Source organism: Pelobates fuscus, chromosome 3 (genome assembly GCF_036172605.1).
Source record: "Pelobates fuscus isolate aPelFus1 chromosome 3, aPelFus1.pri, whole genome shotgun sequence".
In the NCBI taxonomy this organism is placed as follows: domain Eukaryota; kingdom Metazoa; phylum Chordata; class Amphibia; order Anura; family Pelobatidae; genus Pelobates; species Pelobates fuscus.
In genome coordinates this window covers 235,105,487-235,131,675 of record NC_086319.1, presented here as the reverse complement: position 1 = coordinate 235,131,675, position 26,189 = coordinate 235,105,487, and the positions used below count along the sequence as shown (strand labels likewise).

Here is a 26,189-nt window from a genome sequence, read left to right as displayed (position 1 = left end):
CGAAGGTCCAGGAGACCGGCTATAAATTGTTGTCCCATTGGTACCGCACGCCCGATATCCTGAGACACTTCGCCGACAACAGCGCGGGATCATGCTGGAGATGCAACTCGGCTATGGGAACGACCTTGCACATATGGTGGTCATGCCCCCGACTAGCGCCATACTGGCTGCAGATTAACACGAAAATTAAGGAAATCACTGGAAGCGATCTTCCCCTACTACCCATGACGATGCTCCTACACCACACTTCAGTCCCCACCAGGAAATATAAACACTCACTGACCATCCATATGCTGAATGCCGCGAAAGCGCTGATCCCCTTGTATTGGAATAGGGCTTCGGTACCCACCTTCAGCCAATGGGTTGACAAAGTAGAATCAATTTATGAGATGGAAATACTGACTGCTTCCCTGCAGGGGCGCTCGGACAAGTGCGCCCTACAATGGTACCCGTGGAGGCATTACATTTCTACGGGAAGAGCATAAGGGCACAGGGGCATGCCGGGCTCGGGTGACTGGACCCAGTACGAATAGACGTGTGGCCACGACCGTACGCTGTCCGAACATGAGACTAGTGCACGCCCATGGGGACCTCAACAGGGCTGTTGGCCTAAGGCTACATTGACCCCTGCCCTTCCCCCCCAACCCCCTACCCCGCTAGAACCTCCTCCTACTGGACACCCCCCCTCCCCCCGACATACCAGACGAGAGACGGAACAACCCGACAGGTTGGAATCCGACCAGGGAGATGGACACGACCGCAGCAAGGAACGCCTAGGCTACCACCTCCCACCGACAGGACTGACCCTGACACTTAATGTACCGATAGGTTCGATAGGCCCCATGGGGGAGGAGGGTCGAGACACGGTCCTGATAGAAGTCAGGCTAACCCTCATAGACACCGGACACGGACAAACCAAGAGACAAAATACCCAGACCGATGTGGGGATTAAGCTAACTACTATAGGGACGGAGACTGGGCAGAACACGGGATAACAATCTCAGGCGTTTGTCCACATGTATGAACAAACCACAACCAGAGCTAAACCGAAAGCTGCCTTAGGAGAATCCTACCTTAAAATTGTGCCACACACACTCACTAGAACATCAGCATAGGAACACTTATACCTTTACGGTTTCTAATCTTTGAGCCCACACAAAACCTGACGCATGGGGAGATGGGTTGAAACCAGGTCTGGAGGGTTACTCTTCAATGTACCGTGTACTTGCCTGTCAGAGCTCGACCTACCTTCAGAAACGATTTACTAAGTGAACCTGCACGTCATTAAACTTACCCCACTAATGTGTACAGATTGCCAGCCTCAAGTTTAACTGTTTACCAATGTCACCACTGTACAGAACAAGCATTGTATCTACTGTACCTCTTATTGTTACCTTTGAAAACTAAATAAAAACTGATTGACACAAAAAAAAAAAATCTCAGGGGAAACCGTCTGTCCCGTACCTGGGGGGCATCGTCCCCTTTAAGGTGTGTCTCCTGCAGAAATGCTATCAAGATCTTCTGAGACCATAGGGATCTCAGCAGGTGTCGCCTTTTTTCAGGGGCGTTAAGGCCGCGTACATTGTGTGAGTGTAGGGGCAAAGGTGCAGGCGAGAAGGTGGTCGCCATGGCTATCCGGGGGGGGAGCCAGGCCTCGGGCCTCTGGGAAGGGGAGGAATGTAAGAGAGGGTGAGAGAGGGGGAGTCCGGGGGGATGGGTGAGGGAGGGGGGGTAGGATGAGGGGGGGTAGTTTGGGTGCTGTTCTTGTAGCCCGTCAAGGTCGTCAGAACAATAGGCAACTATAGCCCTAGGTCGTGTGAGGGAGACCTAATTTACAGGTGGGTCAGTTGCTGGGGGTGAGGAATTTCGGTAGGTGAAGTCCGTCTGTGGCGGTCGGAGTCAATATACACATATGAAGAACGAGGGTAATGAGAATACGTAAGAGAGAGAAGAGAGAGATATTTAAAAATAGTAGAGAATATGTAATTACATATTCTCTACTATTTTTAAATATCTCTCTCTTACGTATTCTCATTACCCTCGTTCTTCATATGTGTATATTGTCTATATTGGATGATTAATTGTGGTTTCTCATTTCAGAAATATTTCCTATTTATTGGATGAGGCTTTATTACATTTGGTTTAAATTGTAAGACTTTGAGCAACTTTGAAGTGATTTATATCATCTGTATGTACCTTTAAATATTAAATATCAAATATTATTTTTTCATAATTTACTTCATATTCAAATTTTTCTTCATATTCCAATTTTTCCATTTTCAAATTTTTCAAATCCTCCTTTACATTCAAAAATATCCCCATCTTTTAATAAACTTGATGGGTTTTCATATTTGTAATATGTAGTACATATACCTTTAAATATATCTTTGGATATCAATTGTATCTTTAAAGATAATAATTTTTCTATCATATTTAATTAATCGAATTAAATTTTTTACACTAATTCTTACATGAATTTATTTTATTTACAGATAGTACTATATTGTATGTAATAATGAATATATAGATACATATATCAAATATGCCCAATGTCCAATCTATTCTGTTATTGTATAAACTCTGTTATATATAAGGTCATTTTGATGGATAAATAGGACCTATACTGGTCCCATGTCTTTATGCAATACTATTGCTGCTATTCAAGCTATCATTTTCAAAAGAAATATTTTTTTCGATGTATTCGTCAAACCGGAAGTGACGTCATGCGGAAGTAACATGCGTTCCACAGTGGAACGCACGCCAACACCGGCGGTCATTTGGAGAATTATCAGACGGATATTTAAGAAGACTCCCACTCCTACCACAGCTACACATCCCTGAGGAAGTCCAGAGAAGGACGAAACGCGTTGGAATTGTTTTATTTTCGTTTTTAATCCAAACTTTTGTTTGTAATTTGATTGGTGCTGCTACTGCGGTTCCTGATCTTGTATCCTGTACCCTGATTGGTCCAGTTGCTGCTTACCTATACCACCCAGTGTGGAGACATGCTGTTTTTACTTTGATACACTGTAAGTGCAATATATACAAATAAATTTGTTATTTTTATACAATCTGCACTATTTTCTCTTCTCTGTTTGGAGTATATTAGAAGATTTGCCATCATCCTCTATTGAATTTCATCGCTGGAGGTTTTTCATATCATCCAGTTCCCTAAATACAGAGGGAGACATGCCTGAATCCATCTTACTTTTGTGAGTTTTCTACCACACATACTGCTCAGTGGTCTCTAACAATATTACCCTATGTGCTGTTTATATATATTTTTGCAGATACCATTTTGAGTTTTTACACTTCTACATATCCCCAGCTGGTATTATATTTATTTACATATCACTTTTGGTGATTCACATTACTTTTTGTATCCTTGACATTATTTTGTACCTTTGGTTTTTTCTCTTTTTCTTGTCACAGTTGTTTTTGAGTGTTTATAAGGGACACTTATAAACCTTAGGTACTGTGTGCTATTTAGTATTAACAGTTAACTTTCTGCTGTTCTAAGGATTTTGAACCCTTTTTAAATATAGGAACGACATCTGCCTTCCTCCAATCCTCTGGTACAATACCTGAAACAAAAGAATCTTGAAAAACTAAATAAGAGGTTCACTTATTTCCCCACTTAGCTCCTTAAGTACTCGCGGGTGAATACCATCAGGCCCCGGAGCTTTATTTACATTAATTTTCTTTAACAGCTGTAGCACCTTGTCTTGAGTTATCCAATCACAAGTTATCTGCAAGTTTTTTGCAGCAATCATTTGCCTATCTCTTGCCATAGGAGCCTCATTAATATATACTGAAGAAAAATAGTTATTTAAAATTCCTGCCTTTTTCTCGTCTTCATTAACTAACAGACCCATATCTGTTTCCAGTGTACCTACACTTTCATTTTTTATAGTACAGCGGGGTACTATAGGAAGTTTGTCGCGAATTACAGCGCACTAGCCAAACCCCTCACGGACCTGACCCGTAAAAAAACCTTCCCCGCCAAGTAACCTGGACCCCGGAGTGTGAGCAGGCATTCCAACAAATGAAAAATGCACTTGTTAATGCCCCTGTCTTGGTAGCTCCCAATCCAACTAAACGTTTTCTTGTACACACAGACGCTTCTATGTTTGGATTGGGGGCAGTACTGAGCCAAGTCGGGGCCGATGGCGGAGAACACCACGTGGCTTACATCAGTCGAAAGTTGTTACCCAGGGAAGTAAGCTACGCCGCCATCAAGAAGGAATGCCTGGCTGTGGTGTGGGCCCTAAAGAAGTTACAGCCGTATTTATATGGACAGGCTTTTTCCCTGCTCACGGATCACAACCTGTTAGTCTGGCTGAACCGGGTGGCTGGGGACAATGCCAGGCTGCTGCGCTGGAGTTTGGCGCTGCAGCCTTTTGACTTTAACATTCAGTCCGCCCGGGTAAGCAAAATGGAAACGCTGACGGGTTGTCACGACAAACTGATTTGGAGAAATGATCAGTGAGCACCCTGGACATCCCCAAGCCGATCCGTGTGGGACCAGACTGTGTATGCCGCCTTGTGGGCAAGGGGGAGCAGTGTAGCGGAATGTATTAAGCCTGTCCTGTAATATTCATATGTGACTGTATTTGTTATTGTATTCATGTGGCCTTTTCCCATTGCTATGGTACTTATATGCATTAATCCTTTGTTATTCGGTAGTTTCCATCTGTACTCTATACAAATGGAAACTACCGAACTAATGGACCACCCCTCAGAGAAGTGTGTCGGCTACTAAGTGCTCACACCTCTGACCGCAAGCTAATAGGCCCTTTATGGATGTATCTGGGTGGCAGACATTCGGTATGCGTACACGTGGCGGCGGCCATCTTACGCATGAAAATCTCAGCGGTGTTTGGTCGTCGAGTGTCTGGAACTCAAATCGGACACTCGATTACCCGAACACTGCTGAGACCTCCAGAGCTCCATAACTCCCGAACGGGAAGTTTAATCTAAACCCCGTTCGGTAGTTTTAAGGTACCGAACGAGGGGATTCGTATAAAGGGAAAGTTAAACGTGGATGGCAGTATTTTCTATGTATTTTATCTCCCGAACGAAGACCGATCGCAGGGCCAAAATGCATGGAACCCTTTCCGGATACCACCTGCGGTCGGTCAAATTACACCCTCCACCTATCTCCCGAACCCCTGGTCCGATCTGGGTGAATTTTGGATATGTTGGTCACCCAGATCAGGGCTACCAGGGGATACCATTTAAATAACTGTACCAGGCTGTTTTGGGGTACATCCAGAATCGGAGTAAAAGTATGTGTTATAAGTGGATTATGTGTCACACTGAGGGGAGGAGAGGTATGGGAGGCTGTACTGTACTATTGGATAATGTACTAGTTACTGTAAATCCCTCCCTTGCAAGGGAGAACCCTTTATAAGAAGGTTGTGTGATTAAAGATTTCAGTTCTGCTCCTGATGCTGTGTGTCGTCCAGTTATTGGGAATACTGTTGGGATATTGTTGGATTATTTTGCCTGCTGGAATTACTATTCTATGGATCTATAATACTTGTTCCTGCCGCTCAGGGGTGGGGCCAGGAGGGAGGACAAAAGGTCCCCCCCTTACTGTTATCTAGGGCCCCCACCAGCTGCTCAAGGATGGGGGCTGCAGGGGAGGACAATAGATCCCCCCCTTACTTATTTAGGGACACCACCTGCTGCTCAGGGGTGGGGTCCGCAGGGGAGGATAGCCTTTTGGTAGATAGCTCCCTGATACTGTGGGAATTAGGGAGCTATCTACTAAGCCGCCGCAAGATGCAGCCACAGCACGAATAGGATTGGAGTTTTATTCATATGAATGAAATTCCGATCCGACAAACTGTTGTCATTCTGTTAGGACGAAATTCGGTAGTTTTGCCGGAGTTTTGTCTAAGTGACAGGACGTTTGGGAAAACGGACAAGAAGAATCGCAAGATCACGGATCAAAGGTGACAATTGTGGGGAAATTGCTTTAATCGCCGGAAACAAAGTAAACTTTTCTCCTCCGCTGGTCATAGATGGTCAGGCGTAGGAAACCTCCATAAGACAAAGTAGTCCCTACCTTGTCTTATGTTTTAAAGAAAACTAGAGCAGACAGGAAGAAATGATGAACATATCCTGACAGAAGGAAAGAAGAGGAATCGATCGGGGAAAGGTAAGTTTGGCATGACCGTGCCGCTTTAAGCAAAAGCTTACAATATCCAAGATCAAGTACACTCTCGATTTCCTAGCCATATAAATCTAACTAATGACATCAGCCCCTAAGAACAAACTCATTCGAGTGCTTGAAGTGAGCCTTTAAAAATATCAAAACTAAATTTATTGTTGTGTTTGTGCCCGGAATATGTGTCCACTTAACTTACAATATTGTGGAGAACTGAGAAGAAAACTGCAACTTGTAGGCCAAGACTAGTCAAGCTGGAAAAATATCTACTTTGCAATTTCTTTCTCAATTTTTCAAAATCATTGGATTCATGAATACCAAAAACATTTTACTTAATTTATAATGTGAAAGAGAAAAAAAAAAATAAACTATGTAATTAGAAAAATATTTATTTGACAAAATGGTTTGGCCAATTCCAGACTTGAGAACAGCCAAGCAACATGTTTTATTGTGCTAAGCTATTTTGGAAATTTGAAACCAACGAAAACAATAGAAAAAATATACATCATTTATTAAACAGATAACCTAGAATGCATGTTCAGTTTTTATTTTAAGTTAATTTACAGTTAACTATTGCAACAGTTGAAGATCCAATTAAATGTGAATTTCAGGTTGTCATTTTGTCAGTAGCAAATTAAGTATATGTCATTACACAGTTTGAATCCTTATAGGGGATGCTTTCTCTCTTTTACAAGATTATCATTTAAAGGCTTGTTCGAACGCCTTTAACAATACGCCCTTTGGCCATCCAGGCATCCTATGAAGAAAAAAAAAAAAAAGAACACAAGATTATTAATAAATAGTGTAAGCAGACTAGATGAAAGTGAACATGTTCTCTTGTTCTGCCTCATTCCACGTACGTATTTATCTTTAGTGTCTTTGGGTATAGACTACATTGAATAGCAGCAACCAGCATCCACTGTGGAACAGGTCTCGCCACAATCTGGGCAACAATAAAATACCACCAGTAACTATATCTCTCTGGTAGTAAGGAAGGGACCGGTGGATGTCAATGAGATACATATCTTCTGTCCTTAAATGGATTGTAAGAAAGTGGAGAACTGTGCCTTTTCTAATGTCATATTCTAATACGCTGCTTTCAGAAGGAGACATCATTATTTTATACAATATAGTCAGACAGTGAGGAGAGGGGAAGATGGGAGAGACTAAGATAAGGTTCCTAAAATATAATGTACGCATGTTCAGGTGAGTGCAGCCCTCTTGGTTTCCTACCATGACCAAATTAAATAGAATCTACACACTGAGCTGCACATGATAAACCAGCTTGATGCAGAGCTGCTATACTTTATTAGATGCCTGAAGACTTTTTAAAAAAGGTGTCTTGGAGTGAGGGGCGTGTGTGTGTGTGCAGGCACGCGCTCGCTCATTTTTTCAGCAGGCAGATTAAAAAAATGTAAGTACACAAAAATGGTGTGTATTATGGAAGTTAATATTTTATGAATTGTTTTTAATATCTATGGGATTTGACAACATGACCTGCTATTGATATAGTGCACATTGTGTTTTTATGTATATATGTGTGTATGTGTGTGTATGTGTGCGTGCTGTACTCTTGATTGCATATGCAAATACATTTGGGAGTCCAGGCCCACTCCCTTGGCTTTGCTCCCCTCCCTGCCACAGGTCCCTCGTTCCAGGGCCCTATTTAAAAGGAAACTATAGACTAGGAATACAAAATTGTATTCCTAGCACTATAGTACCTTATTTTTTTCCGAGTGCATACAGGGTTTTAATCTATGCAATCAAATGATACCAGTGTTCCTTGAAAATTAGTTAAGTCAGAAGTATAGGAATTTTTACATGATCTCTTTGGCACCAAATTGGCTTCCTGTGGGGATCAAAGTTCTACCTTACCTTTAAATCAATTGCAGTCTCCAGTCCATAACGCTTGAATGCTATTTCTGCCACTTCCTTTTCAATGTTCTCCTGAGTTGTGCCCTTCACATCTATATAATGGCAGTCTGCACTAGCATAGTGGCATGAAATTGCCTGCAAAGTAAAAGTAAAAAAAAAGAAAAATTTTATATATATAAAAAGTTAATATTTTGCCCAATTTCCTTAACCCCTTAAGGACCAAACTTCTGGAATAAAAGGGAATCATGACATGTGTCCTTAAGGGGTTAAATCAGTAGGTAAACTGACTTTAACCCCTTAAGGACACATGACGTGTGTGACACGTCATGATTCCTTTTTATTCCAGAAGTTTGGTCCTTAAGGGGTTAAACAGGAGTTTTATGAAAAGTATAAGTTTATCACCATGTACATGAGACATGTAATTTCTATGTTACTACCTAAATAAAAATGTTACATTTATTTATGTATAGTAGTCAATGTTTTAAAATGTGTTTATGATAATAGTGGTATCCAACTGTAAGAGCATCACAGAGATGAAGAGTTGTAGTGTTTCCTCAGTCATTTCTAACTAGTTACGGTTACACTAATATAATGAACAATGCAATGTAATGTCTATGTACATGGTGGGGAAAGGTCAGATGGTCATGTGGGAGAAGATGTAAGATCTTCATTATGGCGAACACAGAATGACAGAAGGACTTTATTATTACTAATTATATTCTTTTTTACATTTTACCTTCCTGAAGCCAGCAGTTCTGTTCATTCCAGACCCGTGGATGAGAAGAGGGTGGAAGAACACTGTGTCCCCTTTCTCCATGACGAGGTGCACTCTAGGGTTGTTCGGATCATAGTCCCGTATCCCGTGGTACATCTTATTCACACCTCCCTTCAGTGATGCAAAGAAAGGTAATATTTAGATATTAAGGATAATGTTGGGTGAATAAAGGGACACTCCAAGCAGCTAAACTATTGCTTAATAAGTACATTTGATGCCCCTGCAATCTACATGCTCAATTCTCAGTAATTTTCTGTTATTACAGCCATATCCGGGTCTTCCCTGGTTGTTACTCACACAACACTCATGGGGAAAAAAATATATTACGTATCCACCGAAATGCAAATTCTGGGCTGAAACCGAAAATTCAGGATGCCCTTGGCCAGAAACCGAAAATGACTTTTCCCCCCAAATGATTTGTGTAGGTTTAGTAGTGTGTGTATGGAATATAGTGAGGTGCGGGAAAGGGATATAGTGTGTATGTGTGTAAGGCACATGGTGTGGGGTGGGCTAGGGATTTAGTGTGTGTAAGGCACATGGTGTGGGGTGGGCTAGGGATTTAGTGTGTGTAAGGCACATGGTGTGGGGTGGGCTAGGGATTTAGTGTGTGTAAGGCACATGGTGTGGGGTGGGCTAGGGATTTAGTGTGTGTAAGGCACATGGTGTGGGGTGGGCTAGGGATTTAGTGTGTGTAAGGCACATGGTGTGGGGTGGGCTAGGGATTTAGTGTGTGTAAGGCACATGGTGTGGGGTGGGCTAGGGATTTAGTGTGTGTAAGGCACATGGTGTGGGGTGGGCTAGGGATTTAGTGTGTGTAAGGCACATGGTGTGGGGTGGGCTAGGGATTTAGTGTGTGTAAGGCACATGGTGTGGGGTGGGCTAGGGATTTAGTGTGTGTAAGGCACATGGTGTGGGGTGGGCTAGGGATTTAGTGTGTGTAAGGCACATGGTGTGGGGTGGGCTAGGGATTTAGTGTGTGTAAGGCACATGGTGTGGGGTGGGCTAGGGATTTAGTGTGTGTAAGGCACATGGTGTGGGGTGGGCTAGGGATTTAGTGTGTGTAAGGCACATGGTGTGGGGTGGGCTAGGGATTTAGTGTGTGTAAGGCACATGGTGTGGGGTGGGCTAGGGATTTAGTGTGTGTAAGGCACATGGTGTGGGGTGGGCTAGGGATTTAGTGTGTGTAAGGCACATGGTGTGGGGTGGGCTAGGGATTTAGTGTGTGTAAGGCACATGGTGTGGGGTGGGCTAGGGATTTAGTGTGTGTAAGGCACATGGTGTGGGGTGGGCTAGGGATTTAGTGTGTGTAAGGCACATGGTGTGGGGTGGGCTAGGGATTTAGTGTGTGTAAGGCACATGGTGTGGGGTGGGCTAGGGATTTAGTGTGTGTAAGGCACATGGTGTGGGGTGGGCTAGGGATTTAGTGTGTGTAAGGCACATGGTGTGGGGTGGGCTAGGGATTTAGTGTGTGTAAGGCACATGGTGTGGGGTGGGCTAGGGATTTAGTGTGTGTAAGGCACATGGTGTGGGGTGGGCTAGGGATTTAGTGTGTGTAAGGCACATGGTGTGGGGTGGGCTAGGGATTTAGTGTGTGTAAGGCACATGGTGTGGGGTGGGCTAGGGATTTAGTGTGTGTAAGGCACATGGTGTGGGGTGGGCTAGGGATTTAGTGTGTGTAAGGCACATGGTGTGGGGTGGGCTAGGGATTTAGTGTGTGTAAGGCACATGGTGTGGGGTGGGCTAGGGATTTAGTGTGTGTAAGGCACATGGTGTGGGGTGGGCTAGGGATTTAGTGTGTGTAAGGCACATGGTGTGGGGTGGGCTAGGGATTTAGTGTGTGTAGGACACTTGGTGTGGGGTGGGCTAGGGATGTAGTGTGGGTAGGACACTTGGTGTGGGGTGGGCTAGGGATGTAGTGTGGGTAGGACACTTGGTGTGGGGTGGGCTAGGGATGTAATATGGGTAGGACACTTGGTGTGGGGTGGGCTAGGGATGTAATATGGGTAGGACACTTGGTGTGGGGTGGGCTAGGGATGTAATATGGGTAGGACACTTGGTGTGGGGTGGGCTAGGGATGTAATATGGGTAGGACACTTGGTGTGGGGTGGGCTAGGGATGTAATATGGGTAGGACACTTGGTGTGGGGTGGGCTAGGGATGTAATATGGGTAGGACACTTGGTGTGGGGTGGGCTAGGGATGTAATATGGGTAGGACACTTGGTGTGGGGTGGGCTAGGGATGTAATATGGGTAGGACACTTGGTGTGGGGTGGGCTAGGGATGTAATATGGGTAGGACACTTGGTGTGGGGTGGGCTAGGGATGTAATATGGGTAGGACACTTGGTGTGGGGTGGGCTAGGGATGTAATATGGGTAGGACACTTGGTGTGGGGTGGGCTAGGGATGTAATATGGGTAGGACACTTGGTGTGGGGTGGGCTAGGGATGTAATATGGGTAGGACACTTGGTGTGGGGTGGGCTAGGGATGTAATATGGGTAGGACACTTGGTGTGGGGTGGGCTAGGGATGTAATATGGGTAGGACACTTGGTGTGGGGTGGGCTAGGGATGTAATATGGGTAGGACACTTGGTGTGGGGTGGGCTAGGGATGTAATATGGGTAGGACACTTGGTGTGGGGTGGGCTAGGGATGTAATATGGGTAGGACACTTGGTGTGGGGTGGGCTAGGGATGTAATATGGGTAGGACACTTGGTGTGGGGTGGGCTAGGGATGTAATATGGGTAGGACACTTGGTGTGGGGTGGGCTAGGGATGTAATATGGGTAGGACACTTGGTGTGGGGTGGGCTAGGGATGTAATATGGGTAGGACACTTGGTGTGGGGTGGGCTAGGGATGTAATATGGGTAGGACACTTGGTGTGGGGTGGGCTAGGGATGTAATATGGGTAGGACACTTGGTGTGGGGTGGGCTAGGGATGTAATATGGGTAGGACACTTGGTGTGGGGTGGGCTAGGGATGTAATATGGGTAGGACACTTGGTGTGGGGTGGGCTAGGGATGTAATATGGGTAGGACACTTGGTGTGGGGTGGGCTAGGGATGTAATATGGGTAGGACACTTGGTGTGGGGTGGGCTAGGGATGTAATATGGGTAGGACACTTGGTGTGGGGTGGGCTAGGGATGTAATATGGGTAGGACACTTGGTGTGGGGTGGGCTAGGGATGTAATATGGGTAGGACACTTGGTGTGGGGTGGGCTAGGGATGTAATATGGGTAGGACACTTGGTGTGGGGTGGGCTAGGGATGTAATATGGGTAGGACACTTGGTGTGGGGTGGGCTAGGGATGTAATATGGGTAGGACACTTGGTGTGGGGTGGGCTAGGGATGTAATATGGGTAGGACACTTGGTGTGGGGTGGGCTAGGGATGTAATATGGGTAGGACACTTGGTGTGGGGTGGGCTAGGGATGTAATATGGGTAGGACACTTGGTGTGGGGTGGGCTAGGGATGTAATATGGGTAGGACACTTGGTGTGGGGTGGGCTAGGGATGTAATATGGGTAGGACACTTGGTGTGGGGTGGGCTAGGGATGTAATATGGGTAGGACACTTGGTGTGGGGTGGGCTAGGGATGTAATATGGGTAGGACACTTGGTGTGGGGTGGGCTAGGGATGTAATATGGGTAGGACACTTGGTGTGGGGTGGGCTAGGGATGTAATATGGGTAGGACACTTGGTGTGGGGTGGGCTAGGGATGTAATATGGGTAGGACACTTGGTGTGGGGTGGGCTAGGGATGTAATATGGGTAGGACACTTGGTGTGGGGTGGGCTAGGGATGTAATATGGGTAGGACACTTGGTGTGGGGTGGGCTAGGGATGTAATATGGGTAGGACACTTGGTGTGGGGTGGGCTAGGGATGTAATATGGGTAGGACACTTGGTGTGGGGTGGGCTAGGGATGTAATATGGGTAGGACACTTGGTGTGGGGTGGGCTAGGGATGTAATATGGGTAGGACACTTGGTGTGGGGTGGGCTAGGGATGTAATATGGGTAGGACACTTGGTGTGGGGTGGGCTAGGGATGTAATATGGGTAGGACACTTGGTGTGGGGTGGGCTAGGGATGTAATATGGGTAGGACACTTGGTGTGGGGTGGGCTAGGGATGTAATATGGGTAGGACACTTGGTGTGGGGTGGGCTAGGGATGTAATATGGGTAGGACACTTGGTGTGGGGTGGGCTAGGGATGTAATATGGGTAGGACACTTGGTGTGGGGTGGGCTAGGGATGTAATATGGGTAGGACACTTGGTGTGGGGTGGGCTAGGGATGTAATATGGGTAGGACACTTGGTGTGGGGTGGGCTAGGGATGTAATATGGGTAGGACACTTGGTGTGGGGTGGGCTAGGGATGTAATATGGGTAGGACACTTGGTGTGGGGTGGGCTAGGGATGTAATATGGGTAGGACACTTGGTGTGGGGTGGGCTAGGGATGTAATATGGGTAGGACACTTGGTGTGGGGTGGGCTAGGGATGTAATATGGGTAGGACACTTGGTGTGGGGTGGGCTAGGGATGTAATATGGGTAGGACACTTGGTGTGGGGTGGGCTAGGGATGTAATATGGGTAGGACACTTGGTGTGGGGTGGGCTAGGGATGTAATATGGGTAGGACACTTGGTGTGGGGTGGGCTAGGGATGTAATATGGGTAGGACACTTGGTGTGGGGTGGGCTAGGGATGTAATATGGGTAGGACACTTGGTGTGGGGTGGGCTAGGGATGTAATATGGGTAGGACACTTGGTGTGGGGTGGGCTAGGGATGTAATATGGGTAGGACACTTGGTGTGGGGTGGGCTAGGGATGTAATATGGGTAGGACACTTGGTGTGGGGTGGGCTAGGGATGTAATATGGGTAGGACACTTGGTGTGGGGTGGGCTAGGGATGTAATATGGGTAGGACACTTGGTGTGGGGTGGGCTAGGGATGTAATATGGGTAGGACACTTGGTGTGGGGTGGGCTAGGGATGTAATATGGGTAGGACACTTGGTGTGGGGTGGCAGAGTGACTGCGGGAGGGGGTGACTGGTGGCAGAGTGACTGCGGGAGGGGGTGACTGGTGGCAGAGTGACTGCGGGAGGGGGTGACTGGTGGCAGAGTGACTGCGGGAGGGGGTGACTGGTGGCAGAGTGACTGCGGGAGGGGGTGACTGGTGGCAGAGTGACTGCGGGAGGGGGTGACTGGTGGCAGAGTGACTGCGGGAGGGGGTGACTGGTGGCAGAGTGACTGCGGGAGGGGGTGACTGGTGGCAGAGTGACTGCGGGAGGGGGTGACTGGTGGCAGAGTGACTGCGGGAGGGGGTGACTGGTGGCAGAGTGACTGCGGGAGGGGGTGACTGGTGGCAGAGTGACTGCGGGAGGGGGTGACTGGTGGCAGAGTGACTGCGGGAGGGGGTGACTGGTGGCAGAGTGACTGCGGGAGGGGGTGACTGGTGGCAGAGTGACTGCGGGAGGGGGTGACTGGTGGCAGAGTGACTGCGGGAGGGGGTGACTGGTGGCAGAGTGACTGCGGGAGGGGGTGACTGGTGGCAGAGTGACTGCGGGAGGGGGTGACTGGTGGCAGAGTGACTGCGGGAGGGGGTGACTGGTGGCAGAGTGACTGCGGGAGGGGGTGACTGGTGGCAGAGTGACTGCGGGAGGGGGTGACTGGTGGCAGAGTGACTGCGGGAGGGGGTGACTGGTGGCAGAGTGACTGCGGGAGGGGGTGACAGTGACTGAGGGAGGGGGTGACAGTGACTGAGGGAGGTGGTGACAGTGACTGAGGGAGGTGGTGACAGTGACTGAGGGAGGTGGTGACTGGTGACAGTGACTGAGGGAGGTTAGAAATACTTTTTTGTTTTGTTTCCCTGGTGGTCCAGTGTCCTGGCTTCCTGGTGGTCCGGTTGGGCTGTCTCTCCAGTCTGCAGCTCCGCCGGGTGTGAGCTGCAGACTGCTGTATCTTGCAAGCTCCAGAAGTAAGAGCGTTGCCGTGGTAACCTGCGTCAACGCTCTGATTGGCCAAAGATCGTGAGATACAGCACAGTCTGCAGCTCACACGGCGGAGCTGCAGACTGTGCTGGTTCTCTCCCCGGGCAGACGAGAGGGGCCTCTCACCCGGCGGCACATGGGGCAAGCCGCCGGCCCCCTCCTAATGTCGGGTCCTTGGTCATGACACGAGGACCTGACAAGCCACTCTGCCCTACGTCACTGTGCTACTAGCCCGCGGTAGGGCTGAAACTAGAAAAAAAACTACCTGCCCGGCGCCCAGGACTGCATGTCCTGGCGTCTCGTGATAGGAATTGCGTATCTCTATTTTTGGCAGATTTGACCCATTTTCAGCCGAAATGGGATAAGCCGATTTTGGGCCGAAAATTTTGGTGCATCCCTAAAACATAATTTTCAAATAGATCTGAGCACATTGAGTTTAAATTAGAAGTTTACTTCGGCTCTGTTCATTGAACAGGTACAAAAGGCAATAGCAGTCAATTAACAGAGTAGGAGATAAGAAATTCTCAATGAAACGCACTATGCAATGATTGCAGCTAAAAAAATGTAGACTTTTTTTCAGGAAGTATATAGGGAGGTGGGTGGGTCACTGCCAGGGGAAGTATGATTAGGGCTGCATAAACAAAGTAATTAAACTCTTGAATGGCAAAGAATTGAGCAGCGAGACTGCATGATCCCTAGAATAAAACTCAAGTTTTTTTGGTTCCTTTAAGGAAATGATTAGCAAGAATTTCCATAAAAATGTATTACAAAAGCAATACATCCAAAAATATTTTGTGATCTAAAATGCTATCTAGCCTAGATATGCAAATATTAAATCTTGCTGTAGATCAGACCAAAGGTTGTCCAGTATCCAGCTCAGAGAAAACACACTGCCCACATTTAAAACATGCAATGTTAACAGGACAGGCACAAATAGGCAGTCTCAGGCTTACTATCTCCAAAAGTAGTTAAAATCGGACAGGTTGAGGTCACCACTGGTCAACAGGAGGAGCCACTTACAGATAATTAGAAACACTAAAAGGGTTATGTACTAAAGTGATAATGGCCAAGAAATTAAAATGGAACAATTATCCAAGCCAGCTATCCTTCCAGTTCAACCATCTTGGCCTTAAAATGTTAATTTAATTTGAATTCCCAACACTTTTTAGGTTAGTAAATAACCCTATATGTTATAGAGACAATTGGTTACCCACATAACACTAGGGGAAGTCTATCAGTATAGACAAATTGAATTGAGCAGCAACAGTTCACAAACTGAGCATGTACCCTGCAAATTACAGAAGAACTTGTCCAGACGCACACACTGAGACCAACAAATTCCTTGTGAGTGGCACTATATAGAATAGCCGGGCTATATAATAGTGGACTATGCCAAATGTCTGAGGACATTGACACTTTACTGTACTGGTTAATTGCACTTGTTGGATTATTAGTTATTAGGAGGAAATTCAGTTCAACAGGTAGTAGCATTTCACATTTATCAATAGCGTTTTGTTTGTTCTATACTATAATTTAACAAATGACTAATTGATTGAGCAGTGTATCTGTTCTTCTAAACTATATATATATATATATATATATATATATATATATATATATATATATATATATATATATACATACATATACACACACACACACACCAATTACAAAATGCTTGGCACTCCTCCCAAATACAAAAAAATATATATATTTACTGTGCCTAGGTGCAATCCTGCGTATATATATATATATATATATATATATATATATATATATATATATATATATATATATATAAAATTAAAGTATAGGGAGCACTCCATGTCTTAAATCCTTGCAATAATGGTGTTTATTGTATTTTCAACAAATAGCTGTGCAAAATATAAATCGATGTTTTGACCTGAATGGATTTCAGACCTGTAGTGCTCCATCTATCTATCTATCTATCTTTTTTTTTTTTCTCTCTCTACATTTTTAACAGAAATCAAAGAAAGAAAAACAAAAATCCACAAAAAAACACTTACCATTGATTTGTTCATCATCAACTATCTGAATTTTCTAGAAGATAACTTTTTCATTTTAATATTGAAGGTTTTTATTTATAATTCTGGAATGTTTGGAAAGTATATTTATATCAAAATTGTTTGTTACTTTTACAAACAGGAAGTCATGGAAAATATTTCACAATCTGAATGTTCTACATTCACCTGCCATGTGTTTTTCAAAGCAGCTTGAATAACTGCGTACATTATAAAGCAGGAGTTCTCAACCCAGTCCTCAAGGACCCCCTACCAGTCCAGGATTTAGGGATTACCTGGGTGTGTCTAAGGTTTTTTTTTTTTTTCTCTCAAAAAACCTTAGACACGCCCAGGTAATCCCTAATTCCTGGACTGGTAGGGGGTCCTTGAGGACTGGGTCGAGAACCCCTGTTATAAGGAATTATTCCTTAGTCATTTTGAGTAATCTACCTTTGACATGTGTGGGTTTTTTAAATCAAGCTTGTTTTTGTTTATGGGACTACAGCTGCACAATCTGTAATGGCATTGCATACAGTTATCTACTATATATGTTACCTCCCACTCTGGGTAGTCATGTTGTTTAAGTGTATCCTTGTGTGTCCCAGGAAGCACCACCAGACATCCATTGCTTCGGTCAATCCTCTCCATGGCTGTCCAAGCACAGACCACATGCTCTGCTGGACGGAATGGGAAGTAGTGGAGGTCCTGATGCATTGGGTGACGAGAAGTCTTTTTACCTTGTCAAGAAAAACAATATTGTGCATGATAAGGCTTTTCATTTCACATACCTAGGTCAGAGACCTTATTGATGCAATATTTTTACATTATTTCCCATAAAAATAGTAGTCTATCATAATGTGTTAGAGAAGAGTTCACAAAGAACAATGAATCCAACACAGATCTGGAGCTGCCAAGGACTAGTGTAGGTTACTACAAAAAATAGACACAATATATACAAATATATATATACATACCTGCATCAGGGGGCTTGTTGATAAGCATGGTATGCATAGCCATTATGTTGGGACCCGTGAAGCACTCAACATACTTAATAATCTAGGTTAAAAAAAATTAATAATTATATATAAACATCTATATATTGAACCACCAAATTTACATTGAATATATACTAAAACATCAAATAATAATTACCTGCCTACTATGCCTATCCCCAATGCAGGGACACAAATGTTATAAATAAATGTATTTTTAAAGGAACACTATAGTCACCTAAATTACTTTAGCTAAATAAAGCAGTTTTAGTGTATAGATCATTCCCCTGCAATTTCACTGCTCAATTCACTGTCATTTAGGAGTTAAATCACTTTGTTTCTGTTTATGCAGCCCTAGCCACACCTCCTCTGGTTATGATTGACAGAGCCTGCATGAAAAAAAAAACTGGTTTCACTTTCAAATAGATTTAATTTACCTTAAATAATTGTATCTAAATCTCTAAATTGAACTTTAATCACATACAGGAGGCTCTTGCAGGGTCTAGCAAGCTATTAACATAGCAGGGGATAAGAAAATCTTAATTAAACAGAACTTGCAATAAAGAAAGCCTAAATAGGGCTCTCTTTACAGGAAGTGTTTATGGAAGGCTGTGCAAGTCACATGCAGGGAGGTGTGACTAGGGTTCATAAACAAAGGGATTTAACTCCTAAATGGCAGAGGATTGAGCAGTGAGGCTGCAGGGGCCTGTTCTATACACCAAAACTGCTTCATTAAGCTAAAGTTGTTCAGGTGACTATAGTGTCCCTTTAGAGTGTTCTTTTTACTTGTTTAGATTCAGCCCCCTCCCCCATTGTTTAAAAAAATAATAATAATAAAACCTGGTTCCAGGACAATCTCCTCACATCATCTGCGTCACTCACAAATAGAAAATCATGATCAGCATTATCAGGGAATGCTTTTCGTAGAGAAGTATTGCTGATCTACTGCACATGCAAGGCATGTTTATTCCAATGCTTCTCTAGGAGAACCATTAATGGCATTCGGCATCATCATACATTGAGTGAGGACACTGGACATGAAGACTTTCAAAAATCTAAGGTAGAAGTGCCTTTAGTGGCTGTGTGGCTGACAGCCAATAGAGGCATGTTCTTGGACAAATGTAAACATTGCTGTTGTGTAAGAAAGGGACAGAATCTATGCACCAAAACTACCTTAACATATTGTGACTTTGGTACTTAGAATGTCTTTAAATAACAGGTCTCTGTGACACTACAAGCTTTTTGCAGATACTTCTGACTTTCTTGATAAAAAAGTCTTGGCAGAAAACTGAAACGTTGATAATACCTATTATTCATGTATAGAAATACTCTCTGAACATTCCTAGGATTGTATATACAATTATTTTTTTTTACTTTCATAAAAAGGAAATCTAAACTGCAGCTGATGGCACATGATATATCCTCTGGAAATTATGTGGGTCCTAAAGAACAAACAGCTCAAATGTTATGGTGAAAGAAAGAAATCTCAATAGACAAATGTCACCTCAATATAGCCTAAAGATACACAATGGAAATTTATGCTGAATGGTAACAACACCGTCTAAAACTATTATAAAGATGATTAACTATATTATATAGATGTCAGATTTTACATGAATATATCTTTTGAATGTTTTTATCTATGCTATAGTAATTTATTCACTAAACAGAATTGTAAAATAACGAATTCCCAATTATGAAATTTAGACAAAAATATCAGATTTGGAAAAATGTCCATGTTTGTTTTAGGTACAACTTATTTATTTGAAGGGACACTTGTAATCTAAATTAAGTTGTTATGTTGCCAGGAGGCCCCTACGGGCACTCTTACCTCAAGGAATTAAACCATTCTCGAACGGTTAAACCCGAATGGCGATGTCCGCTCCCCCCCGGTGGCATCTGGCTTCTGACTGTTTCAGCAAGCGCTGAGTGGCGCCAGGTAGGGGCGCCACTGAGAGCGGCCAGCTGATGTTCTGAGCCAGTCAGTAACTCCACATTCACAAAACTGGCTTGGAAAAAGTACATTAGGGAATGGTTTAATTACTTAAGGTAAAAGTGCCTCTAGGGACCTCCTGGCACCCTAACAACTTCATTAAGCAGTTCCAAACAAAGGGGTTGAAGTACAATCAGTTATACTTTTCACTCCCTTTTGGGTGTTCTGCACTAAAGGGCAGCATAATTTAACTTCTTGGGTGATGTAATTTTACAGTGGTTAACATAACACCTCGGTTAACAAAATTTTCGGTTTACAAATGAAAATCCATTGAAAATAATGCCTCAGTTTACAAATTTGTTTCGCAATACAAAGCAAGTTTCCCCTGGATGCATTGCACCTGGGAGGTTTATAGAACCTCCCCCTGCATGCTGGAGCCTGTGGGTAGCACGTGGCGTTGAGTGTGGAGGTGTTGGAGCGGATTTTGCATCGAGTTTTGGAGCCATTCTGGAAATTGTTTGCAGTTGTTTTGGGACTTTTTGGTGCATTTCTCAAGCTGTGGAAAGGTAGGGAGCTGAGCTTTGTCGTTTGCATGCATTTTATTGTGTGTTCTGCATTGTGGGTTGGTTTCCATGCCAGCTCATTTTGACTCAAATTCTGACCTCCAGAATAGATTAAATTGTTTTTCAATGCATTTCTATGGGAAACCGCATTTCTTCACGTTTATATTCAATATACGTATATACTCGAGTATAAGACGAATTTTTCAGCACATTTTTTGTGCTGAAAAAACCCCACTCGTCTTATACTCGAGTGAGTGTCTGTATTATGGCAACTTACATTGCCATAATACAGACAAGGACCGCTGGGCTTATTACAAGCCCGGCGGTCCTGTTGAGGGCTGGCAGAGAGCTGTAACTTACCTTTCCTGCAGCTCCTGTCAGATCCCTTCTCTCTCCTCCGGTCCGTTCAGCTCCCCACTGCAAGTCTCGCGAGAGCTGCGGGGTCAGAGCGTTGCCACGGGTTACGCTCCGCGCGGCTCTCACACCGCGAGACTTACAGTGGAGCTGACCGGAGGAGAGAGAAGGGAGCTGACAGGAGCTGCTGTGAAGGTAAGCAACAGCTCTCTGCCAACCCCCTCCTACACAGCCCATCCACTGGACCACCAGGGAGTGAGAGCCCCCCTCCCTGCCATGTATCAAGCAGGGAGGGGGGACAAAAAAAAATCTAAATAAATACAAATTTAAATAATAATATTAAAAAAAACAATATTAAAATAATAATAATAAAATAAAATAATAAAAATGCCCACCCCCCACCAAGGCTCTGCATCACACACACACTCTGCATTCATTATATACACACACTGTAAATAAATATTCAATTAATATAATTTTGGGGGGATATAATTTTATTTAGAAATTTACAAGTAGCTGCTTCATTTCCCACCATAGTCTTATACTCGAGTCAATAAGTTTTCCCATTTTTGGGGGGGTAAAATTAGGGGTCTCGACTTATACTCGAGTATATACGGTATATATATTATATATATATATATATATATATATATATATATATACACACACACACATACAAAAAGAAAATTCACTTTTTTTAGGTTTAACAGATAGACAAACCAGAAAAAAAAAAAAGCACTTCCATAATAATAAACAAAAATATTCTTTGCTTCACACATATATTACCTGGGGTAAGCTACAGTATCTGAAAAGTTCGGGAACTTCTTGAAAGTCCTGGACTTTAGTGATAGCTTTTTGATCTGGAACATATTCAGATTTGGCAATAGCCACATCTCTCATGACCACTAGTCCAGGTGCAGACACCTCCTTTTTGCAAATCCTTTCAAACTCATTTCTGTAAAAGTAATCAAATACATTCTCATTGCGAATTCTGAAAATGGTTATACGTTTAGTTTAGCCAGTGATCTTCCAATATATAAATTATAAAAAATAAAAAAAACTGAAATTACTTAATAGAGAGGGGAGGGGGGGGGGGGGGACATCTTGTGAGAATAGCATACATTAGTGAGTTAAAAGCCGGTGACTTTTTTTTTTATAAAGAGAATTACTTTTTTTATTTATTAAAAACAGCCTTTTAGCTCTGGTGATTTTTTTCTGCATTTCTGTTTAGATGTTTTACAAAAGGTACTGGAAACCTCATACAGCCGTTTCTGGTTGGTTAGCATTTCCCCACTGATGCCAATTTTACCACATGACAGGAGGCTTCATATTTGCATATTTTTCTTTACTGAAAACTCCAGCAGCATAGTAACAGTAACAACCAATGAGAAAAAAGATATGCTGCCCATAAAAGGGTCTGTCTATGACATCATTTCCTCTTTCTTTGCTGCTCCAGCCTACAGGTCAGAGTACCCTTTTTCCCTCTGTCATTTTATATGTACTATTTAATCTACATTATACTTTTATTCATAACCTTTCCACTCCTGGCTCTCTTTTCCTGTCCCCTGACCCCCCTCATTATTTTATAATTTCGTACTACTTCTGTATTTTAGTTTTTGTCATTATAAATCTCCTGCTCATTTTGTCTGACGGTCCGCGGGCGGCACGGCTGCCCGTGCTGCGCTCACCGCGCGGACCGATTCTACCTACACACGGGGTATTATATAGGGACGGGTAGGGGAGACCGGGTAGTGTCTTATGTTTGTTTGTACCTGTTTGTCACCACCGCGTTCCTCTTCCCGCGACCGCAAGCAGTTTAGCGCGGTCGGCGGCTCACGCGGCCGGCGGCCATCTTGGACCTCGCAAATCGCGAGATCCTCGACGGCCGCCTCTCCATTCAGTACAGCGGATCGGGAATCACCCGATCTCCGCTCTCTCCCTCATCATCATCCTTATTAGGACCCTCCAAAGGACCTCTTTGCACAATTATATTAAATATAAAGTTTTTTTCCTGGAATTACTTTGTTTTAAACGGATGTCACCTTCTGTACACTTCACAAGGATATACATATGGCATGCTACTAATCATAATACCATAAGAGGCATAATACTTTCATACCCTGCACAGGGTCATATTGTATCACTACTCCCTCCAAGGGCATATTACATTATAACACCCATCAAGGGTCACTGTATATCACTGTACTTGATTGTACAAATTTATGTGGGTGTCCTCTGGGCTTTTTTCCATGGCACGCCACCTGGGGTGACCCCCCAGATACGCATGCAAGGTCACTGACCATTATCTAACGTGGGTGTCCTCTGTTTGACACGGCACACCACCCGGGGTAAACCCCGAATATATGCACGTGAAATTACTGCACTGACATCCAGACCTGATTATTTACATAAGTGCATACAGCTCTGGTGTACAACTGTGGCGAACCCACCTATACACCACCACTGAGCTCATACTGAAGGCGGCCTCTTACCAGGCGACAGCCCATACATATACGCCTCTCTAAACATTTCACTAAAACTGGGCGGCCCCCAGTTGTACCTAGAGTCTGTCACTACACGTACTGACTCTTCTCCACTACCTCCACTGATTTTTTGTTATTATCGCCCAACAGAACGAGAATCAATCTAAACATCATGGAGGATACACAATCCGGCCAGGATTTTCAAGCCATGATTAATGCTGCAGTAGCGGCATCCGTGGAAAAAGCCCTCTTGAAGGCTAGACCCCTAAGTCAGGGCGACATGAGTCCCCCAGAACGGATGGAAACTTCGGGCTCGGAGTTACCCAAGTCGAAACGACATCGCAAGACTGCGAGCCCCCCGTCCACTAAGACTAGGAGCAAAATACCAGTTAAACGGAGCAAGAACACGGGCCAGCAACTGCCCGCACCCCAACCACTCCAATCCTCTGACGAAGAGGAATCATACGTACCGCGCACCCTAGATGTGATTGACGAGTGGCAAGGGGATGATTCAATTTCCGAGGAAGAGGAGTGGCAGGACCTACCTCCCACCTCCTCGAGATATGTTAAAGAGACCTTCCTAGACACCACCGACGGTGGCAAGGATAACGATACCCTCACCGATCTGGCCGGGGACGGGGTGTTTATGGACGACCAAGGGAATCCACTCTTTGACCCACGTACCATCCGACACCCGCGGTCCTCCGAGTGGAACCTACCTGAACACCTGACTAGGTTCATCCACTTCTGGCTACGCAGACCGCTAGAACGAGAAGTGCGAGCACGCCTCCGGGCCGAATGCCCAAGACCTCTGTTGCCCGATAAGGTGGCACTTACGCCTGAATTCGACAATACAGTGATGGTCTTCATGTCCCGCTCAGGCCGAGACCCCCGTAAAGGGGTGGAGAAAGGAATGAAGGCGGCACAAGATAAATTACTGGACTTACTCGGCCCCATCGCAAAAATACTCTATTTCGCAGACCTAGCCCTCAGCCAGGGCTCCCAACTAGATCCCCATATCATACGGGAATGGGCTCAGAGATCGGTCTGCCTACTGGGCAACGCTAACGCCGCATTATGCACAGAAAGGCGCAAATCGGCTTTAATCCGCATCGACAACAAGCTCCTGGACCTCGGAGCGAAGGAATTCAGGCCGAAAGCCCAAGGACAACTGTTTGGCGATGCCTTCATCGCAGAATTGAAAAAACACGTAAACCTATTCACCACTTTGAATAAAGCCCAAACATCTCTCAAACAAGTTTTTCATACACCAACGACAAGAGGTGTTTTTGGAAGGGCTGGTCGACAGCGGAACCGTGCCACCAGCCGATTTTGGTCCTCAGGTTCCAGACCATTCACACAATCCCAAAGTTTCTTCCCATCTACGACGCAGAGACCCTATGCGTTCCGAGGAACTGGGAGATCTAGAGGATTTCGAGGCCGAGGACGCGGCCGCTTCTCCAATGGTGAGTTCACATACATCCCAAAATGTTTCACATTTTATTGCAGGCAGCCTGTCCCTTTTCTTTCAGAACTGGGAGTTGATTACCAAGGACCCCTGGGTACTGCAGACAGTACGAGGTTTCGTCATAGACTTCTTCGAAGATCCCGTTCAAATCGGAACCCCTCCTCCGATCCACATGTCAAAGGAACAAGAACACTTGGTAGACGAAGAGATCCGCACGCTCTTCAGGAAAGGCGCAGTACAATACGCGCCAGGGGGAGGAGGCTTCATAAGCAACATTTTCCTGGTCAAAAAGAAAACTGGAGACTACAGACCGGTTATCAACCTCCGGCAACTAAACTCGTTTGTAGTATACAGACACTTCAAGATGGAGGGAATCCATCTGCTACAGGACCTCCTCATCAAGGACGATTGGTTTACACGTCTGGACCTCAAGGACGCGTACCTGTCCGTGCCAGTAGACGTACACTACCGACGTTTCCTCCGCTTCTTGTGGAGAGGACGGACGTGCCAGTTCACATGTCTGCCATTCGGTCTCAGTCCGGCCCCGTGGTGCTTCACGAAGCTCCTGAGACCGGTGATGGCTCACATCCGAACCCAAGGCATACGATGTCTCGTATATCTGGACGATTTACTAATCTTTTGCGAATCGGCCTCCAGACTACGATTGCAGACGAAATTTGTCGTTCACTTGCTGGAATCTTTGGGTTTCATAGTGAACAGACAAAAATCGGCGCTCTCTCCTTCCCAGTCAATTCAATTCCTCGGCTTCGACATAGACTCGAAAGACTGTGTCCTACGCCTCCCCTCGGCAAAGATAGCCTCGATAAGGAAAGAGATCAGACGGGTTCTGAGGATGGACACACTACCACTCAGGATGCTCGCCCGGATTGTGGGGCTACTCTCTTCCTCCATACAGGCGATTTTCCCAGGCCCGCTACACTACAGGGCCATGCAACGGCTGAAGGCGGCGTACCTCCGCACCGGACACTCATACGACCACTGGATCCCATTGTCGTCGGAAGTAAGGACGGAACTTCGGTGGTGGTTGCTGCACATACAAGCCTGGAATGGCAAGGCGATCTTCGGCTCGTCCCCGGATTTCATCGTGGAATCGGACGCCAGCTTGTGGGGATGGGGAGCCCACTGCACAGACGCCTCCACGGGAGGCCCATGGCAAGAGGAGGAGACCAACCTTCATATCAACTGTCTGGAACTGATTGCAGGGTCCTTCGCCATCCGCAGCCTGGCCAAGGACAAGTCGAATTGCTGTATCCTGCTCCGCATGGACAACATCTCTGCGGTGCAATACATCAATCGCCTGGGAGGAGCGAAGTCTCGAGCATTGACAGAAGCCACAAAGGACATCTACAGCTTCTGCCTACGACGGAACATCACACTACAGGCGGAATACCTACCAGGAATCTCCAACCTGACGGCGGATTGGTTCTCACGCCACTGGCGAGACACCAGCGATTGGAAACTCAACAAGGAGATATTCCAAGAGCTACAACAAAGGGCATACCCGCTAACAATAGACTTATTTGCCTCCAGGACCAATCATCAACT

The 26,189-nt window shown here is 45.0% G+C and overlaps 1 protein-coding gene across 1 annotated transcript in view; it reads right to left on the bottom strand.

The window, feature by feature from the left end:
- Window positions 1-6,548: 6,548 nt before the first annotated feature.
- The window catches only part of PHYH (phytanoyl-CoA 2-hydroxylase), a 40,411-nt gene continuing 20,770 nt past the window's right edge, over window positions 6,549-26,189 (bottom strand). Inside the window, exons 4-9 of the mRNA XM_063448218.1 lie at window positions 21,459-21,627; window positions 17,805-17,886; window positions 17,386-17,567; window positions 8,787-8,936; window positions 8,051-8,185; window positions 6,549-6,932 (exon numbers count right to left, since the gene is read on the bottom strand). Of these exons, the coding sequence (XP_063304288.1) occupies window positions 6,879-6,932; window positions 8,051-8,185; window positions 8,787-8,936; window positions 17,386-17,567; window positions 17,805-17,886; window positions 21,459-21,627 (772 nt within the window). The 3' untranslated portion in view covers window positions 6,549-6,878. The remainder of the gene's footprint in view (window positions 6,933-8,050; window positions 8,186-8,786; window positions 8,937-17,385; window positions 17,568-17,804; window positions 17,887-21,458; window positions 21,628-26,189) is intronic.